The sequence below is a fragment of the Notechis scutatus genome, chromosome 1 (assembly GCF_049901735.1).
Source record: "Notechis scutatus isolate UNSWTSFEM ecotype Mainland chromosome 1, rNotScu1.2, whole genome shotgun sequence".
NCBI lineage: Eukaryota > Metazoa > Chordata > Lepidosauria > Squamata > Elapidae > Notechis > Notechis scutatus.
Genome location: NC_142009.1, coordinates 143,364,291 through 143,384,871, shown reverse-complemented (window position 1 = coordinate 143,384,871; position 20,581 = coordinate 143,364,291). Strand labels below are relative to the sequence as shown.

At 36.9% G+C, this 20,581-nt stretch overlaps 1 protein-coding gene across 7 annotated transcripts in view; it reads right to left on the bottom strand.

The window, feature by feature from the left end:
* Nucleotides 1–20,581, bottom strand: part of KLHL29 (kelch like family member 29) — a 445,820-nt gene that overhangs the window by 13,251 nt on the left and 411,988 nt on the right. For all 7 annotated transcript variants that reach the window (XM_087947359.1, XM_026675543.2, XM_026675541.2 and 4 more), the window contains one exon: nucleotides 4,998–5,142. In XM_087947359.1, the coding sequence (XP_087803485.1) occupies nucleotides 4,998–5,142 (145 nt within the window). The remainder of the gene's footprint in view (nucleotides 1–4,997; nucleotides 5,143–20,581) is intronic.

Here is a 20,581-nt window from a genome sequence, read left to right as displayed (position 1 = left end):
TTTAATCTGTGAAAGTACCTCAAACTTCTCCTTGCGTAAGTAAGAATGAAGTGGTCACCATGCTTTGCTGCTTAAGAACAAAAGATGATTTAAAAAAGAAGAAAATAAGCAAACACTCAACCCTACTCTGGTGTCACTCAGTAAAGCCTGAATCTTGGCTTTCCTAAATGTTTTTCATGTGGACAACAAATCTTATTTGCCTAAAAGTCACAGGAAAAAGATTGATGATATTTCTACAGGCTGGTTCACTCAACATTCTGGGAAAGTGAAGCTAAATGGGCCATAAAAATATTGCTTAAAAGAAAGCAGCGGGAGTTGATGAAATACAGCAGAATTATTTGAAATCGTACCAGATGAGGCAGTTAAAGCAATACATGTGGTTTGTCAGTAGGTTCAAAAAACACAGCCGTGGCCATAGGCCTGGAACAGATCAATTTTATCCCACTATCCAAAAAGGAGGCACTAAAAATCTGAACAATATCACTTATTTCATGTGATAGCAAGATAACAATCAAGATTTTGCACTCCGGCCTTCTACAATACACAGTGCCAGTTGGACTCCAAAGAGAGAGTCCTGCAAACCTGAGATAACTTTGCTAATGTCAGATGGATAACAGAAAAGGCAAAGGAATTCCAAAAAAGATTACAGCTTGTGACTAGGTAGACTATTACAAGTTGTGGATAGACTTTCAAAACCTTCTTATCTGTCTACTGAGGACTCTGTATGATCTACATGTTCAGACCTGGGAAAGGAATGTTAAAAAAAACCTCTGGGTGGCTTCAGGCTATCGGTGATGACATGGTATGAGCTCAAAGGAGCAATTATTGGCAGACAGTCTTAGGGAAATGATGTCCAGTGCTTCACAAAAAGTGACAAAGGACTAAACGATAAGCTTTGTCCTGGATCTTTACAGTCCAGATTTGGTAGTCCAACAGAGTGGCATATCGAAAGGCAAAATAGGGGCCAGGAATATTATTATGCCTGGACAATGAAGCTGATGTGAAGCCTGGTTCAGAAAAAATTAAGGAGTATCCAGATAGAAAAAGAGACAATTGCGAGTTAAGGATTAAAAAAAGAAAAAGAAAAAAGAAAAAAGAAAAAGAAAAGAAAAAGAAAAGACATCTCCATTACAACTGCAATCCCCATTACAATCCTTAGGAATTTAACATGAGCCATCTTTTTGGCTATCAATGCCTTATAGTTTGTGTCAGGTATAAATCACTTCAGTGTGTGATTCACCTGTAGCATAAAGCTTCCCTCTGTTCAGTTCCACCGATTTTCAGTAATTCATTATTTTTTTTTAAAAAAATAGGTATTTTAGAAGCATCAAAGTATTCAATTTTAAAATTAAAATTTATTTTAATTTATAAAGTATTTGTTAAAGCAAGTAAAACCTGAACACTGCTCTGTAGAATTTTTACTTTATCACTAGGAAGGATTTGTCTCCTCCATCTTGGATACAAAAAAAATCAAGAATTATTCTGAACAGCAGAATGGCTTAAGTAACTGTTCTACTTTTGTGGGTTTTCAAGGGGATGTAAATGTAAAATTATCTCCTATCTTGGATAAACTCTCAAGTCTTCAGATTATTAGAGAAATCCTAGTCTGTCAAGAGATCTTGGTGAAAGCATGACTGCATTAAAGTCATTCACATCCAAGTAATTTTAATATCACTAAAGAACATCCCTCGTTTAAAAAGAAACCTTCACATAATTAATGGAATGAATTACCAAGGGAAGTTATGTCAGTTGTAGCACACTGTTTGCTTCTGGTTTACGATCTTGAGAGAAAAAATATAATTAACTACTGCACAGACACAGTGGGGTTCTCCTACATTCAATTTCACTCTTGTTAACTCAGAGGAACAATGAAAATCTGTAATTAGCACAGAAACAGCAGGAACACAGTGGCTTTGGCTGGGATTTGGACTGTTAATATTTTCTGCATGTATGTTAGCTTCAGGACAGCATTCTTTTTACAACCAAGAGAGGGCACTCTTTAAATAAAAACAGGAGAAACAGTACAAAAACCAGAAAATACGTTTCTGCTGTAAGGGATATGGTACTTTTCCCTCTTCGTGTCCCAATGTTGAGACTGGAAACAACAATATGTCATTTTAAAAGCCAAAATCTAAATATAACCTGTATATACTGGATTTTATTTAAGAGCAATAATTTAGTACCAATACAAGCTAAATTAGAACAGAGAAACAACAAAAAAGAGAGAAATAACAGGAAAAGCAAAAATTGCAAGAAGAGAAAGTAGGAAAAAGGAGAAAGACATAAAGGATTTATAAATACACAGAAGTAGCTTCTTCATAGCAGTTATAATTATACTTTAACATCTCTCTAAAGTAACATTGTGACTCTCTTCTTTCTATAATCTATCCTGTCTAATCACCAAAACCATAAATTACAAGTTCATTTTTTTTTCATTTTTATGCAGAAAGTCCAAAAGAGGTTTTCAGTCACCAATAAATGTAGTTATTGACCAATCTCTAATCAAAGAAATCAGTTTGTCTGTATATACAAGACTTAGGAAAGGGTGGTATAAAGTAAAAAGCTAAACCTTTTAATAATAAGAATAGGCTACTGGGATCCTCTGTACTAGTAAACCATTATGGAAAATGATTATGCAGGTGAGGTGCTCCTCATTTAACAACCCTAATTTGGACTTTTGCTATTGAAGTAGTCACCAAGTGGAGATTTGCATAACCACAAATGTCCTTTCCTTCTGGAAAGATACCAGACTATTTGGTTTCACACCTGCTTTTGTTTGTCTCCTAACCACTCTCTCATTCTCTGGAATGCCCACTTATTGTCTTCTGCACATCGAAAGCAATGTGACAGCACCAGCAAATGGGTTGGGAACTGCAGGTTACTTTCTTGAAATCTCCTCCTCTCTAATCTTTCTGCTTTCTGGGGAGGGAGGTGGGTGGGAGAAAAAAGTGGTATCTGTAGGTATATATCCTTTGTCTGATCTTTTCCCGTTGCCAGTGCTGTTGTGTTGCTTTCAGTGAGTAGAGGACCCAACGGCTTAATCTCTTGAGATCCCTGTCCAGCCCCTCCACTCTGCATTAAAGGTTTGCTACAGTGTTGAACTTTTTCTTAATTCAAAGCAAAGGATGCCTGACAATGTTAGATCTATCTCCAGGTCTCGTTCCAATGCAACATCTGTTTATTTATTAGTATCCTGCCTATATTATTTTTTATAAATAACTCAAGGTGGCAAACATACTGAATGCCCCTTCTTCTCCCCCCCCCCAACAACCACCCTGTGACACGGGTTGGGTTGAGAGTGAGTGACTTAAGCCAACAGCTGAATTTTCTGTACTCTTCCATTCCTTCTTTGGACATTTGGGTAGGAACTTTGAAGCATCTTGGAACAGTTTGAAAGAGAGCAAGCTATTAAACAAAAATGTGGTTTATACAAGCCATAATTAATTAACAAGCTTATCTATTCCATGATATTGCCACCAGTGTTTTCATGATTTGCGAGCTATACAAATATTAAAGTAATTAACTTGTTATTATGTATGCAATCCAAACTGGGAACTGCAGATTTACTGCAAAACAAACTTTTCAGCCCAACCCACCTCACAGGGTTGCTGTTGTGGGGAAAACAGGCAGAGGAAGGAGCATTAGGTATATTTGCTGCCTTGAGTTATTTATAAAAATAATAAAGATAGGAAAGCAATCAATCAATCAATCAATCTGGGTTCCTTTTTATTCAAAATTGGCAGAGAGAGATCAGCCTGAGGCAGCACTATAGCAGCACACTTGACCAGTTACATATAGAGAATGCCAGATTGGAGACGGGAGGCTAAATATTGTTTTGGCATCTGGCTTCAGAGGTGTTTATTTTCTCTCTCTAATAATTGAGTTACTACTTGGGATTCAGTACACATTAGCTTTCATTTACAATTCCACACCAAGATTCTAAAATTAACACCATTAGTTTTGGACTATGACCTGCTTTAATAATCAATTAGTGATGAACTTTAAACTGGTGTGTACACATACATGTTTATGTCTTAGGCTCAAATCAGCTAAATATAGCGTTTATAGGTGGAACTAGTGAAAAACCTGCTTGGGCCACACTACAACCCCTGCACATTTAATACAATGCTGCTCTTGTAATAAAATTGCACCTGCAGCTTTAAGCCACACATTTAAGCATGGACAAAGCCTGGGGCATGTTCTTTCCAACATTCAAGATGACACTGTAATATATGAGATGTCAATTAAATTTCAATCAGTCCCCCCACTCCTTCAAATACTTTTAAAATGGTCATTTCTTCCCTGGGCCCAAGCATTCAAACTACACCATGAATTCTAAAGTGCAGGCACTATTGATTTGCTTATCCAAATTTAATAGTTGTTTCTTTCTGACATTCCTTGATGCATTGGATTTATTGCGCTGGTTTTGCCTGTATGAATATTTTATAAATATAATATGGAAAGGCAATTGAATTAAAAAGGAGGATGAGGCTTTCATTTTGCTTCTTACAGATCTCTCCCCTGGTTATTCGGGGCAAAATTCAGGAGTGTTAAGAGGTATGCCATGAAACTTTCAATGACAGCTTACCTATGGTCAAAGCACTTCTCTGTTGCATATCCCCAATCTAGTGCCTTTAACACTAAACATCTCTTCAGCAGCTTTTGGGAAAATTCATCCTACCTGAATCTTTATGAAATGAGTGGCATACATTTTATTTGACATCAGGACAAAACTGAGACATGCCCCATTTTAGCCACTCAACCTGCCCAATTCTCCAAGAGAATGCTGAAGACAGGGCCCACCCAGATAGACCTTGATGTGTAGCTACTGAAGGTAAAACCGGTGGTGAGGATGCATAGCTCCAGTTTTCCTGGCTATAGTCTGGATTACCGCTTGGTCCTTAAAAGAACGATCAAGGAGCAACCTGCAGCAAGGAAAAAAAATGTACTGGAACACGGTAGCAATTATTCAACCATCCTGTGGTTGTTTGGCTCACCTGCAAAACTGCCTGGAGTGGTTCATGTTGGGACCTGCTTTAATATTGCCTTTTTCTGGATCATAGATGGTGGTTGCTCGTGCGTAAGCTCCTCCAAGGATAAAGATGAAACCATTGAGAGTGACTGCAGGAGCGTATTTGTTATCTGTTGACGGAAAAAAAAGCAAAATCGAGATTGTTTACCCAGGGTTGGTACTAGAATCAAGCTTCTCATTTATGCATCCCACTTATTTATAGATCAGTCACGTTTCTTGAAATCTCCAAGCCCAGCAAAAAGAAAAATGGGGAAATATTTTTGCTGCTGCTCTTATTGCTGATTGAGTTCTTCATTCCTAAACTTCTGAAAGGCACTTTTAAAAGTTCATGGTTCTTCTCCACTCTTACTACACCGTGGCTGTAATCCAACAGCACTGTCACTTCCCATATCGACATGCATTTTTGCGTCTGCAAAAAACTATGGCCCTTGTAAAACTGAAATGATCTGCCAAATTATTTCAGACATGGCACCGCAGCCCATTTTTGAGACAAGAAGATTAGTTTCGAAGCAGCATAATCAGATGGTGGCTCTGATGTTAGATTATCCCTACTTAGCTTTGAGGTGAATTGATATTCTAGCCTAACCTCTTTTGATTTGTCTCTTTTCTTTTTAGCCGTATATACACAGCAGGTAACCAGAAACTGCAGGCCAACTTTTCTCAACCTCTCTGACCCTAGAGATAATGGGTTACAATTCTGATAATCTGTATTAGCCTCCTTATGGGATTTAAGGACTCAGTTGACCTCCAACCGTCAGGTTATATGTTAGAATTTAGTATAAACTACATACACCCGTGCTTCAATTATAGCCATATGCTTTGGGGAAGACAGATTGTAAGCATATCACCTTTTCATATTTACTTTCCAGGTCACAGTACATTTATATGTGGGCATGAAAGGATTTACCCTCTGCCCATCCACAAAAATCTCTGCCTAAAATTCATTTTTAAACTATCTCTCCTTCTCCTGCTCCCCTACGTATCATTAACTTCAGGTGTCAACTCTCCCAAAGCAGAGAAAGTTACCTGAAAAAAAAAACATTAAAATGATAACACCCAAACTAGATCATCATGTACCCTGTATCAATAAATACCATTTAATCTGCATTCTTTAATACAGTCTTTTGAAATCTGGTACTCTTTGACAATGTCCATGTCTTCTATCACTCCTAGCCAGGACTGGAGTCTAACATTTCTGTAGAATTTCTAGGTGGAGAAATCCTACTTTTAACTACTGTTTTAGGTATGAAGAAGGTAACTGTCCAAACAAATAAAAAGCAAGTCATTAGTCAACCTTTTCTTGAAGACAACATTCCTTCTGGTAGATACCACCAAATATTGTGACTTCTGATACTTAGAAAATTAAAATGTGGTTATTGCTGCCGACGCCACTTATTATTTGGATGTGTCCTTTCCATAAATGTTGATCGCATTTCCTTGGCTCTTTTCATGGGACTATTACTTTGAAAAATATGTATTAATCTAATAAAGAAAGGTTAACTCAAAAGCCCAAAGGGATGTTATTTTAGGTTGTATCAAGGTAGAAATATAAGCTCCCCATTAAGCTAATGCCCTGCTGTGGATATCATCTGTGGTATAAAATGAATGTCCCACTTTGAGGTTTTAATAGCAGAGTTCTACTTTTGTTTCTTCTGAAGAGTCAGCAGTTTCTCAGTTCTCCTGCAGAAGAATCAGCATTATATTATTGTGTGCTTTCTTTTTCTCCCCTACAGCATAAGCTTATTGTGTTTTTAATGACCCATCAAATACAGTTACAATTGTTTATATATTTTTTTTAACCAAGCTCTATTTTGAAATTTAGAGAACAAATGAGAAGGAATCAAGCCTCACTTACTGGTTTTAGGAAGAGGAATATTGTGTAAGTGGTCACTGATCTAGGTTTTCAGATTGTCCTATTGAGCTGTGCCTGTCAACACGTCAGTGATCATTTGATCTTAAAAAAGGGAAGGGACGAACATTTTAAATCAGTAGATCGCTCACCTGGCCCTCTCAATGGATAGTTTTCAGGTACCATTATATTAATTATCCTCTCCAGCTATCCTAAACAAACACCCTCAGTTTTGGGTGGCAACAATTCTGTCCTTTTTTTTTTTGTCTGTAGCAATAGATAATATCGCAGCATTAGAATTAGAATTAGAATTCTTTTATTGGTCAAGTGTGATTGGACACACAAGGAATTTGTCTTGGTGCAAATGCTCTCAGCGTACATAAAAGAAAAGATATATTCGGCAAGAGTCAAGAATCATAAAGTACAACACTTAATGATAGCCATAGGACGCAATAAGCAATCAAATCATACTAGGAAACAGTCAATATAAATCGTAAGGATACAAGCGACAAAGTTACAGTCATACAGTCACAAGTGGGAGGGGATGGGTGATAAGGAGTGATGAGAAGGTTAATTGTAATAGTAGTGCAGACTTTGTAAATAGTTGGACAGTGTTGAGGGAATTATTTGTTTAGCAGAGTGATGATGTTTGGGGAAAAAACTGTTCTTGTGTCTAGTTGTTCTGGTGTGCAGTGCTCTAGTGTTGTTTTGAGGGAAGGAATTGAAACAGTTTATGTCCGGGATGTGAGGGATCTGTAAATATTTTCACAGCCCTCTTTTTGACTCATCCAGTATACAGGTCCTTGATTGAAGGCAAGTTGGTAGTAATTGTTTTTTCTGCAGTTCTAATTATCCTCTGAAGTCTGTGTCTGTCCTGTTGGGTTGCAGAACCAAACCAGACAGTTATAGAGGTGCAGATGATAGACTCAGTAATTCCTCTGTAGAACTGTATCAGCAGCTCCTTGGGCAGTTTGAGCTTTCTGAGTTGGCGCAGAAAGAACACCCTTTGTTGTGCTTTTTTGATAACGTTTTTGATTTTAGGTGTCCATATTAGGTCATGTGATATAATAGAACCTAGAAATTTGAAGGTCTCTACTGTTGATATTGTGTTGTCTAGTATTGTAAGAGGTGGTAGTGTAGGAGTGTTTCTCCTAAAATCTACCACCATTTCTACAGTTTTGAGTGTGTTCAGTTCCAGACTGTTTCAGTTACACCTCAAAGCAAGTTGTACAACCTCCTGTCTGTATGCGGATTCGTCGTTGTCTCAAATGGGACCAATCACTGTTGTCTCATCTGCAAACTTCAGTATTTTAACAGATGGATCATTTGAGATGCAGTCATTGGTATATAGGGAGAAGAGGAGAAGAGAAAGCATTCATCCTTGGAGGGTGGGTGCTAATTGTACAGGTATCAGATGTGATTCTGCCTCGCTTCACCTGCTGCTTCCTATTTGCTAGCTGGTACTGAACACACATAACTAAATATGTTATATTTGATCCATAAAGGCCTGGAATTTTACAATAAAATCAGAATGAGAACATAGATCAAGCATTTGTCAACCAGGAGGCTGATGGATCAAGGCACAGTGTTCAAGATTAAATCATTAATAATAAAAACTAATATTTTAAAAATATTGAAAAAAATAGTATGTGAAAAAGGGTAGTGAATATAAATTGAATTAGAAGATACATCTCTGCCTAAAAGCTGAATGATAATTGGATAATCAATACTGTCTTTCACAAGATAATATCTATCAATCATGTTGCTGCAGTTCTTCAGGTTGATTATTTGTGAATCTGAACATATGTGGTCTGTCTTGCACAACAGCTTTGAAGTCCATTCTATAAAGTATATTGACTACACTGAATACGGAATAAAGCGAGCATTCATCATGTCCATCAATTGCACCTACTTCCATACACCAAGTTACCTCTAATTATCTTTGCAGTACAAGTTGGAAGAGGGCTAGGTTGTATAAATTCACAAATGACCATTTGGAGAACTATAATCACAGGCAAATAAATAGTACTTCTTCTTTGGGCTATTTGAGGTTCACGCATGTGGATCATGATAGGATAGATAGAAGATAGTCCTGCCAAAAGCTGAGCCCGTCTTGGATGAAAGATCTAGACTAGACAATTTCCAAAGGTCAGTCTTTGGGACCAAACAGTAGTTCAACATAAGCAAAGAGGATATATTGTATTTCTCATTTAAAGAGTTGCCACAGAAGTCGCTGCTGTGCAAAATTCAGGTCAGACACCTGAATAGATTTGCTAGAACTTGATAGTGAACTAGCACTGAAGATATTCTGTATCTATATCAATATCTATACACCTATATCTACATATCTATTATCTATCCACAAATGCATACAAATACTATAAACACACACACAAATCTCCAGGTTATTTCAAGGTACACAAAGAAGCATTGGCAAAACCAACTCTGGATAGAGGCACAACTTGGAAATGTCCCTTGGAATAAAGATGCACTTGTGCAAATGTGCATTTTTCCTAATGAAAGCAAAGGTAAGGATGGTACGGAGCAAAGATAATTGTTCAGATACACTTGTCTAAGAAACTGACAAGCAAAAAACTACCTTAGAGAAAACAACTCAAGGGACTCAAAGGGCTATGGCATCATGGAAAGAACAACAGATTCCCTGAAGTGGAAAGAGGATGAAACAATACAAAATTAGGAGTCTTTGAAATGGAAGTGCAGGTCCATATTCCAAACAAAGGTTGTGCACCATTGGGTCCTGATGGTTACAAATGCCATGATACATACTGAATAGATTTAGTTACTTTAGGATCTAGGTACATTCCTCCTTACCCCATCAGAGAAGGGAACCAAAGTTAGTCCCCTGTCACACTTATAAAAAGTACAACAAGAATGCAATTCAAACTGTCTTGTGGAATCTTAGGATTGGAAGTAGCAGAAAAGCCTAAAGGACTATCCTCAGGGGTGGGATTCAAATTTTTTAACAACCAGTTCTGTGGGCGTGGCTTAGATGGTGGGCGTGGCTTGGTGGTCATGTGATTGGCTGGGCGTGGCTTGGTGGTCATGTTATTGGCTGGGTGTGGCCAACTCAACATCACTCACATCGAGGCATGCATCTCCTCGCCTGGCCTCTCATGACTGTGGGGATGCTGCAACAGTGTGAAAAATGGTCATAAGTCACTTTTTTCAGTGCCATTGTAATTTTGAATGGTCACTCCACACAAACAAAGTACCAGCAAAGGAGGGGAAAAAAACTCCAGAGAAGTTCCTGAGACAGGAAGTCTAGTCCTGCCAAGAATGTAATAAGGGTTAACGGAGAGGCAGTTTCTGTAAGCAACACCAGAATGTTTCCTTCCTGCCTTCCTTACAGGATTAGGCCAGTAATTTCTTCTAACAACGGGTTGTCTGAACTGCTTAGAATGTTAACAACCGGTTCTAGCGAATAGGTGCGAACCTGTAGAATCTCACCCCTGGCTATCCTGGACTTCTGCAACTGAAAGGCATCATTAGAGAGTTGCAACTTATATCCCCTATGGGGGGGAAAAGTTGTTGCAGGAACTGCTTGTGTTTGTAGTGTCTATTGTTAGATTGTCTATAGTTCATTGGACCATGATACATTCAAAGGCCTGAAGTACACTAAAACCAGCTAAGCTCTACCTCTTGAACACAACAAACAGCATGATTCCTTGGTCAAAATCACTTTGCTTGCCAAAGCCAGCAGTGTGTTCCTCATCTGGTGTTGAAAGCAACATCAGATACTGAGGTAGTTTGACAATGAAGTGCCTACACTAAAGCAGAAAACTCAGCATCCACACCACTGGAATGAATGTGATGTGGGAGATGAAGTGATCAGGCACTGCACCTGTAACATTCTTGTCTGGAGGCAGGTAAACAGGCTAACCACAGTTGATGTTACCATATAGTCCGGGGTGTCAAACTCAATTTCACTTAGGGCCACATTAGGGTTGTGTTTGACCTTGGGGGCCAGGGTGCACCCGACCCTCCCAAGCTCTGTTTTTGCTGGTAGAGGCACCACAGGCCGGTTCTTCGCTATTTCCAGAGTGGGCCCCATGGGCCAGATCTAAGCACCCAACGTGCTGGATCTGGCCTGTAGGCCTTGAGTTTGACACCCCTGATATAGCATTCTGAGTGAAAAGAGATTGCAAGTTAGTTTTCCAGGCCTCTGATACACTGCTTCACCTTCATAGGATGGGATGTGTGACTTCGCAGTGTTAATTATTGCATTAAATAATTCACTAGTTCTAGTGTGGTAAAGAACTTTACTTTGATAAGAGGGTGTGACGATCCCATTAACAATTTGTTTTGCAAAAGAAGGAACAATGGGATGAGCAGCAAATGTAACAACTATTTGCTTAAACATTTACTACACACTTTTTAGATGCCTTTATCAAGATGCCCCAAAATTGATCACAGGGACAAGGAATCAAAACTCCAATGGTGGGCAGCCACCATATGAAAATAATCTTCTGTCAAATATATGAAAGGAAACTTGTGTTCCTTAGTAAGAAAGGTAAGGATTATAGTAAGGAACATCATACAAAATCTCAGTATCTGATATTCCTTGGGGCATAATTTAGAGTCAAAGAAAGTCACTATTTAACATGGATCTTTATGTAGCATGGGCATTATTTCCCACAACAGCACCCAGCTGGGAGAACTAAGAGGGGCTGCCTAAGGGATGAGGGGAAAATATAAGTAATAAAGCATTCCTGAGAGACAACAGAGAGATCACACATATCCATCAACAAAGAGTCCCAGGTATGAAAGAAATAGGAAAGGCTTACAAATCTAAGAATCTTATGACCAAGTATTCCTATCCCCGATAATATGCACCGTAGAGACAGAACTGAGCAGTGAATCAAATCATCAGTGAATACTTCTAGAGTTCAGACAATTGTCAAGAACTCCTGCTGTTTCTTGAAGCCATTAGCCTATGATCCAGGCACACTGGGTGCCTACAGTGACTGAATTAGTGACATGTTCTAGCAATGTTAACATGCACAATCCCTAAAACAATGCAAGCAAGAGGTGAGGAGGAGGAGGGGAAAATTAACAACAAACAAAACCCCAAAGGAATAGGGCAGACTGTGCACTTTTGAAATGGAGCTCCTTTAAACCAGCACTTGTATATTTCCTTCATTCTTCCCTATTCAAAGGGAGAGAGACTACACCATTTGTTACTAGATGCTTTCTCATTTATTACCAATCCAACCTATCCTGTGTCGGTGTAAGTTTCATCACTTGGGATTTTGCTTTTGTTATTGTGAGTTCTATCGGGAATATTTTGCTCACTGAACCACACTAGCTATCCCCTCCTTCTCCTGCAGGCCCCCCCCAAAAAAGGGGGGGAAGAGCATTCACTGGAGAGCAACAAATAAAAATAAGGAAACTAGAAAATAGTATTTTGGAAAGAAATTGAACTTTTATGGGTAGCAATGTTTGTAATGAAAGTCAGGTACAATTCATGAAATCAGTTTTTTTAAAAAAATACATAGCATAAAATGGAAAAACAACAATGATATTTTTCTTAAAACTCTGCTTGCTTAGATAAAGGATATTCTACTGCTAAGACAGATTTGGCAACTGCTTGCTGTATTTGTGTTTATGTATATCCCCTCTTCAACAGAAGTGCAAATAAAATCTGACAGAATCTGGAATTCCTTACCTATTTTTTTAATTCTGAATTTTGGAGAAGGAACCAGAAGAATATGTTTCTGGCTACAAAACGTATCCAGCTTCTAACATATTTGAAGAAAACAGGCAGAATTTTGTATTATTCAAAGTGCACATCTATTCAAAAAAGAGGAACAACCTCTCTGTGTATTTCATAGTAATGAATCTCAGGTTGGGAGCTTACCCCTGAGTCGGAAAAGGTAAACAGGTTACAGAAATAGTAATTATTGTTCATGGGTAATTCCAGTGAGATCAAGCCTTTATAATGAAAAAGTGCAAGATCTATTAGAAGAACAAATAGCTAAATTTAGAGTTTAATTCAGAACTCATTCTTGCCTATGAAGCACGGACGAGCTCTCAAAGCTGAACAAAAAAGCAGTGTTATTATTTCAAAGCCTGACAATCGCACGTGTTAAATTATTAGTTTGGGACAAGCTACATTATTAGTGTTCCCCCCCTCCCAATGCTAAAGAACACAAGAATTAAGATTTGGGGTGTTCATAGGTTGAAGTGTAAAATAAAAAATGTATTAAGTGAAATTAAAATTAAAATAAAACATAAAGTGCAAGAATTTTAATTTGCATTCCAATTGCAGATTAGGATACTATCCAGGCAAAGTTGCAACACATTTGGATGTAATTTCCCTATGTCTGCATGCTGAGATAGTAACTCTTTGCATTTGCATTTTTATTTCATTCACAATGTTAAAATACAAACTTCCAAAAAGGGAAAAAATACAAAAACAAAGCAAAATAAGATCTTAAGAGAGTGCATTAAAAACACATATACATAGTTGAATATTGATACATATATTTCAAGAATAATAGTTCCCCACTTCTTGAAACAGGCCCACAAATTACAATCTTCTATAAAACTATTTACCCAACCAATTTGATTTGACATCTAGTTTATTAAAAAGTTAGTTAACTGGTAAAACCAACAATGAAGTTAAACTTGTATTTAACCAAGTCCACAATGGCTTCTGATCTACTATAAACCATCACAATAGTCATCTTTAGTTATTCTGTCATTTCTAAGTCTTTAAATTTCTTGTCTCTTTCAGCCTTTTCCAGCAAGCCTGCAGTTTTCAAACCAGGCTTCAAATCTGCCAGCAACAAATTAGACTCCAATCCATCTGGTTGAAAATCTGGTTTAACTGCTGAGTATCATCTCTGGGTTGATTTAAAACTGTAGTTATTTTATCAAACTTTTAATCTAGGTTTTCAATTTGAATATGTTTTGCAAAGGCTTCCCAAAGGGCTTTATCGTTTAAGTTGATGCATTATTTACAATTGTAATACCGTCCAAAACTTTCCTGTAGCTGAGCTTTCCCATCCAGACATAAATAGTTTTTCCCAATGACAGTGGAAGTAAATATACCATAACAAAATAACCGCAGAAAGAATCCAGTTAATATTTCCCACAATGAAAGATAAATAGAAAAAAAAAGCCAGATTCCCATCAGAAGTTAAAAGAAATAAGAGCAGAGCTTTTAAAAATAGCATACAAAATCCTTGTAGTGAAAACCTGATGTAAATGTAAATCAAATTTGATAGCTTTCACTACGTAAAACAATTGCCATCGACTTGTATATGGGGAAAGCAAAAATAATTCACAACTCTGAAATAAAACAATAAAAATGCAAAGAAATCACATTAAAATTCAGCAAGGAGTTATAATAAATCAGCTTTCAATCACTTGATTAACCGTTAAAAATAAGAATGAAACTGAAAAAAGAAACTACTTTTTGCAATTAAAATCTGAGGCAAACTTAAAAAGAAGAAACAATTGAAGGAAACGATGGAGACATGATCCTCCGGCTACTCCTACTGAAAATTGCAATAATCGAGATTCCGCTTCCCAGATATGCCTACAGCCATCTGATGGTGCTCTGGAGTCATTCCCAGTTTCACTATTTGAATCTGGGGAGTGTGTCACCAAAAAACCAGCTTTGGCAGCAAAATAAGCTATTTGATGGCAGGAGGAAAAAACAAGTTCTGCTGCACAGCACGCCATTTTTAGAGGTTGACTTTCACCAAGATACTATCTCTTGTGTCCACGCATAAGGATGTTAACAATGGCCCCAACTTTTCAAAAGAAAACCACAGCAATCATTTATCTATAAGATGATTTAGGGATATAAATTAGACCTGGGAAATGTGCATCTTGATACATTAGGTCCTTGTTTAGTGACCAAAACTGGGACTGGCAACTTGGTTAATAAGCAGTTTGCAATCATGACTGTGCTTATGATCTTACTTCAGCTTTCCTTTTCTTTACAGATCTGCAAAAGTGTAAATGTGAGAACTGTTGCAAAGTTACTTTTTCAGCACTGTTGTAACTGTAAATGGTTGCCTAAAGAGACAGTCATTTAAGGACTACCTGTAGTATGTTCATATTGCCAGGATGAACTGCATAACGTAATCCTGCAGAATGAAGCAATATGACACTCCACCAATTCCTTAAGATGAAAACCTCAGGAAAGTTGGTATCACAATTTCCCTCTGGAAGTCTACATTGCTATTTACAAGGCACTTGTATACTTTCACATGCAACAATCTCCACCATGTGAGTAAAAAAATGCCACATGTGTGCAACCATGCTTGGATGTTGCTTTTCTGCCCTTTTCAAAGCCATGAGTAAAATTCCAAACCCTCCACCCACCAGAGGCCTCAGAGAAGCCAGAAAGAATTACAGTAGAAAATGCCATATACCTGATGATGCTTCCTCAGGTATTGTATAATGACGAGAAACACAGGGCTTGTGATATGTTGTACATGATACTGCAGTGGGAATGGATAACTATGAATTCTTTTTTTTTTGGAAAATTTTATTGATTTTTAAAAACAAACACAAACAAACAAAACATAGAACATAAAAACATAAAACATCTTTTTTGAAAGCAGCCTGATCCCAGGTTACATCTCTTCGTGCAGACACAAATTCAAGTTCATGCTCATTTTTATATTCCATTCCATATCTTATTATCATTCTACATTTTCTATATAATTTCTCCCCTCTTTCAACTTTCTTAATTTTATTTTATTTATATCATCTCAATTCAAATCATCATGCTTATATTCTTTGTCCTGTTTCAGCTGTCTATTATCTTTTCTCATTAAGCAAAATTTCTCCTGTGATCACTAATTGGAGTATGACGCCTTTATATCTTTCCCCTAAAATTATAACACTTAATGTAATACATAATTTCCATTCGGATTCTGCTTGGTACATTCTAAAACTACACAATGTATTTTAAAAAAAGAAAAAATTGTAAATATATAACATAATTAAAACAACAATCCATACCAATTCAATTCTTTCATTAATATTAATTTAAATCTTGAACATTTTACACATTACTTTTCAAATAAGTATCATACTTCTATGGGAACACTTATAAACTTTCCATAATTACTTCCCTCCCACTTCACTTATATTTTATAAAACCTCGAGTAGTTAAAACGTTCCCATTCCTTCCTAATTCAATTCTCTCATTTATTTCATTTCATTTATTTTTTTCACAAAAGTTTCACTAAATTACACAGACTATTTTATTCCACTTTTTAATCATATGTTGTTTCCAATTTTCTAACATTATTTCTATTACAAATATAACAATACAATCTTATGTACCTTTACAGAATCCCCTTTTCAGTTAAATTTTCACCCATTATCTCTAAATAAATCTGTTTCTTTACATCTTGCTCCAGACCTTTGTAACTTCTCTTCCCTTTCTTCTTCTTCTCTCTCCCCTTTTTACCCTCCTGTCTTTCCACCTCCATTTCCCTCTTCTGTATTCCCCTTTTCTGTTGTTTTCCAACATTATATCCCCATTTCACATTATTTTTCCCTTTTTTGGCTGTTTTTTTAGGTCTTAAATTCTCCATTCTCTTTCCCCCCTTTCCCTTTTCTTCCCCAGATAGAATTACTTGTTCATTAAAAATGGCTTCTTCTTCATCCCAATCTTCTTGTTGCGCATTCCTTTCTTGCTGTTTCTTGTAAACACCAATCGCTATTTCTAAGAATTGAATAGTAGAGCCAAAAGAGCCCTTCCCTTCTTGTTCCTCTTCTTTATATTTTTTAAATTCGATTTTCAGTTCATCCAGTTCATTCAGTCCATCCAGAAGTGATGCCATTGTAGAATGTTTTTTTTAAGCAACCAGCCAATTATTTTTAGTCATTCAAATATGATTTCCAAAAATCCCAAAGTCACCAAACAATCCAAATACACACAAGTTGTTTCTTTTAACACTTTCTTCTTTTTTCACTTTCTCTTCTTGGGGTTACTATTTAGTTGCAAAATTCCAGTTAAAATGTATCCTTTAGAAGTCTTATTAAGATTTAACTTTAAGTTCTTTTAAATTCCAAGCAGTCTCCTCCTTCCAATTCCTGCTCTTATTCTTTTCCTCTCCCTTCCCACTTATAACAAAAAGGCTTTTTAATATTCATAAATCTTTATTGTGCCTTTGGCATTTAATTAAATTTCCATCTTAATTACCTGTTAGTGCCAAAGTGGATTTTTCCAATTTCTTTATTCAGATCTTCTCGTTATCAGGAGAGTGAAAAAAATTCCCTTTTCACTTTCGTTCGCTGCTTCCGACTCTTCTTTGGGAGCGATGTATCTTTTGCAAAATTTAAATTCCAGGATACCTTAGTTGCTGCTTTTTGTCCTGGTCAGCCAAAAACTTTCACTTCTTAACTTCCTCCTGCACTTTCTTTTCTGGCTGAGTGCTTCTTTGAGGTGGCCATTTCTGACCACCGCTCTTACCGCTTCGGAAAAGGGAGTTTAGCCAGCTGAGGAGGAGAGGTGCGGCTCCCTCGACCCTGCCAGGTCTCCCTGTCTTCACCACCTCTACGGGTGGCTTAGCCCCGGCCGGCTGGCTCGGGCGCCCAGCGGCGAGTGCAGGCAGAAACCACGCACGATCGCGGATTCCTGCCTGCCGCTGAAGCGCTGCAAACCGGAACTCCTCGGATAACTATGAATTCTGATTAATCTCAATTTCTATTTGGCTCCTTCTCCTCCATTGTTAATCTTATTTTGCCATTTTTCCACATCAGGTTTGAGATGTTTAAAAAAGTGTGCATGAAAGTTTTTGTGATTTTTCCCTCACCTTCTCTAAACTTGGCCTTCTAAATATGTAGGAACACAAATGTGAAAACATCTCCACTTTACTAAATGTGCAATTTGGAAATTCTGAAGAGAACCAAATTTCTCCCTTTGTTTAGCAGACTTGCGGTGGAATGGCTTTTGACCCCACCAACCATCTTATAGACCTCCACTCCATCTTATGAATGTCTGCTTCAGACATTCTCTTCAAAGGCTATTTAATAACCAAGCACAACAAAGTATGTTGCTTGGCCTTTTTTTGCATGTTGGACCAGGTATAGATAATTGGCACATTTATAGCTTGCATGCCCAGTGATTAAATAGTTAGGGGAATTATATCCACAATAAAACATAATAAAACCGCTTTCCTGCATCCTTTTATCCTTCATTACTTATTAGGGATGTCTTTTTAAAAACCAATGTTTAATTGTGCCCCAATTGCTGTAGCTTATCTGGAGAGTGTCATTTGCTATTCAGGCTCAAATTTGTCATGACAGAAATAGCTGGGGAGACTTTGGATTTATTAGGAAGACTAATCCCAAATATTATAATATTAGACATGTAAACTTTATTTACAAATGTTGGCAGTCCATTAATTTTTTTCCTAAATGGTTGGTTTGAGGCTAGCTCAGCTGTCATCATGGAAATTAATATTTTAGAGAGGTTCACGTAAGTATGGCCAATGTTTCTAAGCTAAGGCAGGACATCTACAGATTACCAAATCAGGGAGTTGTCCATGAGAGAATATACTATGTGAAATGGAACAGCTTAGTAGTCAGATCTATTTCAATCCTATGCTTTATCTGCTCTATTCTATATTTGTGCTTGCAACACTGATAAAGTTTGCAGAATCAGCTATTTATTTATTTACTCATGTTTGCATTTTGCAATTCTAATTATTTGCATTTTGTCTTACAGTGATATATTTGCTTTATATGTATGGTGCACTACAAACATATGTAAAAGACAGATAAAATATTTTGAAATACAAACGACTACTTAATATGGCTAATCTTTCTGCCGAAGTGGGTTATGACCTTCATCACCTCACACTATTAATTCTTACACAGATGTGCATCCACACTTATGTTCACTATAATTCATTCTACATAATAACTATATCTGTACCTGTGATGTTTCATATATAATTGTTTAAATTCTCTGCTGTTTTGATGGATCTATGATTCAGGGACTGTGTTAAAGAATCATAGAGTTAGAGGTAGCCTAAAGGGTCATCGGGTTCAATCCTACTTGGTGCAAAATTGTTAAAGCATTTCAAGTTTTGTTTAAAGAGTTCTCATGGGGAACATATCACTTCATGAGAGAATCTATTCCACAGGAGATTGATTATTCATTGGACTGCTAAATAGAATTAAGTACACATTTTCTTCAAGCAACAATTGAGCTACAATAGTGGCTTGTTACTGATTCATTTGCTGGCCTGTATAATATAGACCAGGGGTCTTCAAACTTGACAGCTTTAAAACTTGTGGACTTCAACTCCCAGAATTCCTCCTCCAGTCATGTTAGCTCAGGAATTCTGGGAGTTGAAGTCTACAAGTCTTAAACTTGCCAAATTTGAAGACCCTTGATATAGACCAATTCAGTATAGGAGGTCCTTGTCCAGCTACCACAGTTAGGACCAGTAACTTGGTTGTTACATGAAGCAATTGCAACTGTGCTTATAATCTTACTTTAGTTTTCCTTTGCTTCACAGATCTGAAAAGATTGTAAATGCAAGTATTAGTCATAAAATTACTTTTTCATCATTGTTTAACTACGAACACTAAATGAGGCAGTTGCTAAACAAGGACTACCTGTATAGTAAAAGAAGCTTTCCTATCTCTTGCAACCAGCCTAGGTCAGTCCCAAAATTTCTCATCATTATTATACTACCATGAGTAGTAACCAGAAAGATGCACTTCAACTTTGCATTTGTTAAATATTTTAGCCCTTCCAAACACAAAGTAATGTATACTAATCAATAATTATCTTAACTATAATTTTGCAAACCTATTATTTTCTTAAACTCTTAAAAAGACTTGATCAGCTCTTACAAAGAACAGTTTGCAGAAGAAAAAAAGGATTCCTCTTGATATTCTAGGGACTGTTATTGAGATAAGACATTGCTTCCTTCTTGCCCCCAAATAAAAATCTAAAGCTTAATAGGACATAAGAACTACCTTGAATAATGAAGTTCTCTCTTGTGTTTTAGCAACAATGACTGGCTGCATTGTCAAAAGGATTCTAAAAATAAACTAAGAAAGAGCACTCCAGTTGTCTTATTACCAGATTGCCATTTAGTGAAGTCAACTTGAGCTGACCTCATACCATATCAGGACAATGATCCAGAAGAAATCTCAAGATCAAAACAGAGCAGACAGCTGGGATTACTTTAATACCTGGTTTTGGCTGCAGAATAGGAATCACTAAAGTAAAAGGAGGAAACTGAACTCTGTTAAAAATATAAACTCTTGAGGATGCAAACAACAACAACAACCCCTGTATGCATTTCAATGATAAAAGAATATGCAACACTTTTCACTTTTCATGCACAATAACTTTAGGAAAGAGGCAGCAAGACATGGATAATCTCTAAAGTACATTTGAAAGCATTATGGAAAATTTGTGACCAAACCCCTCATTTAAAAATATTTTCCTTTGATTTATTATAAACATTTCTCCCTCAAATATTGTCATGGTTTTAGACTCAGTTGAAAATGGTACCAAATGCAGAGTAAGAGAATCTATCTGTCTTATCTGTACAAGTATCTGCTCAATTATCTGTATAAGTATCTACTCAATTTTTTTAACATCATAATGAAATCCATGCATTCCATTTCTTTAAAAATTGTCACTCAAATTCTATTGTTAGACCAAATCAAAATAACATCAG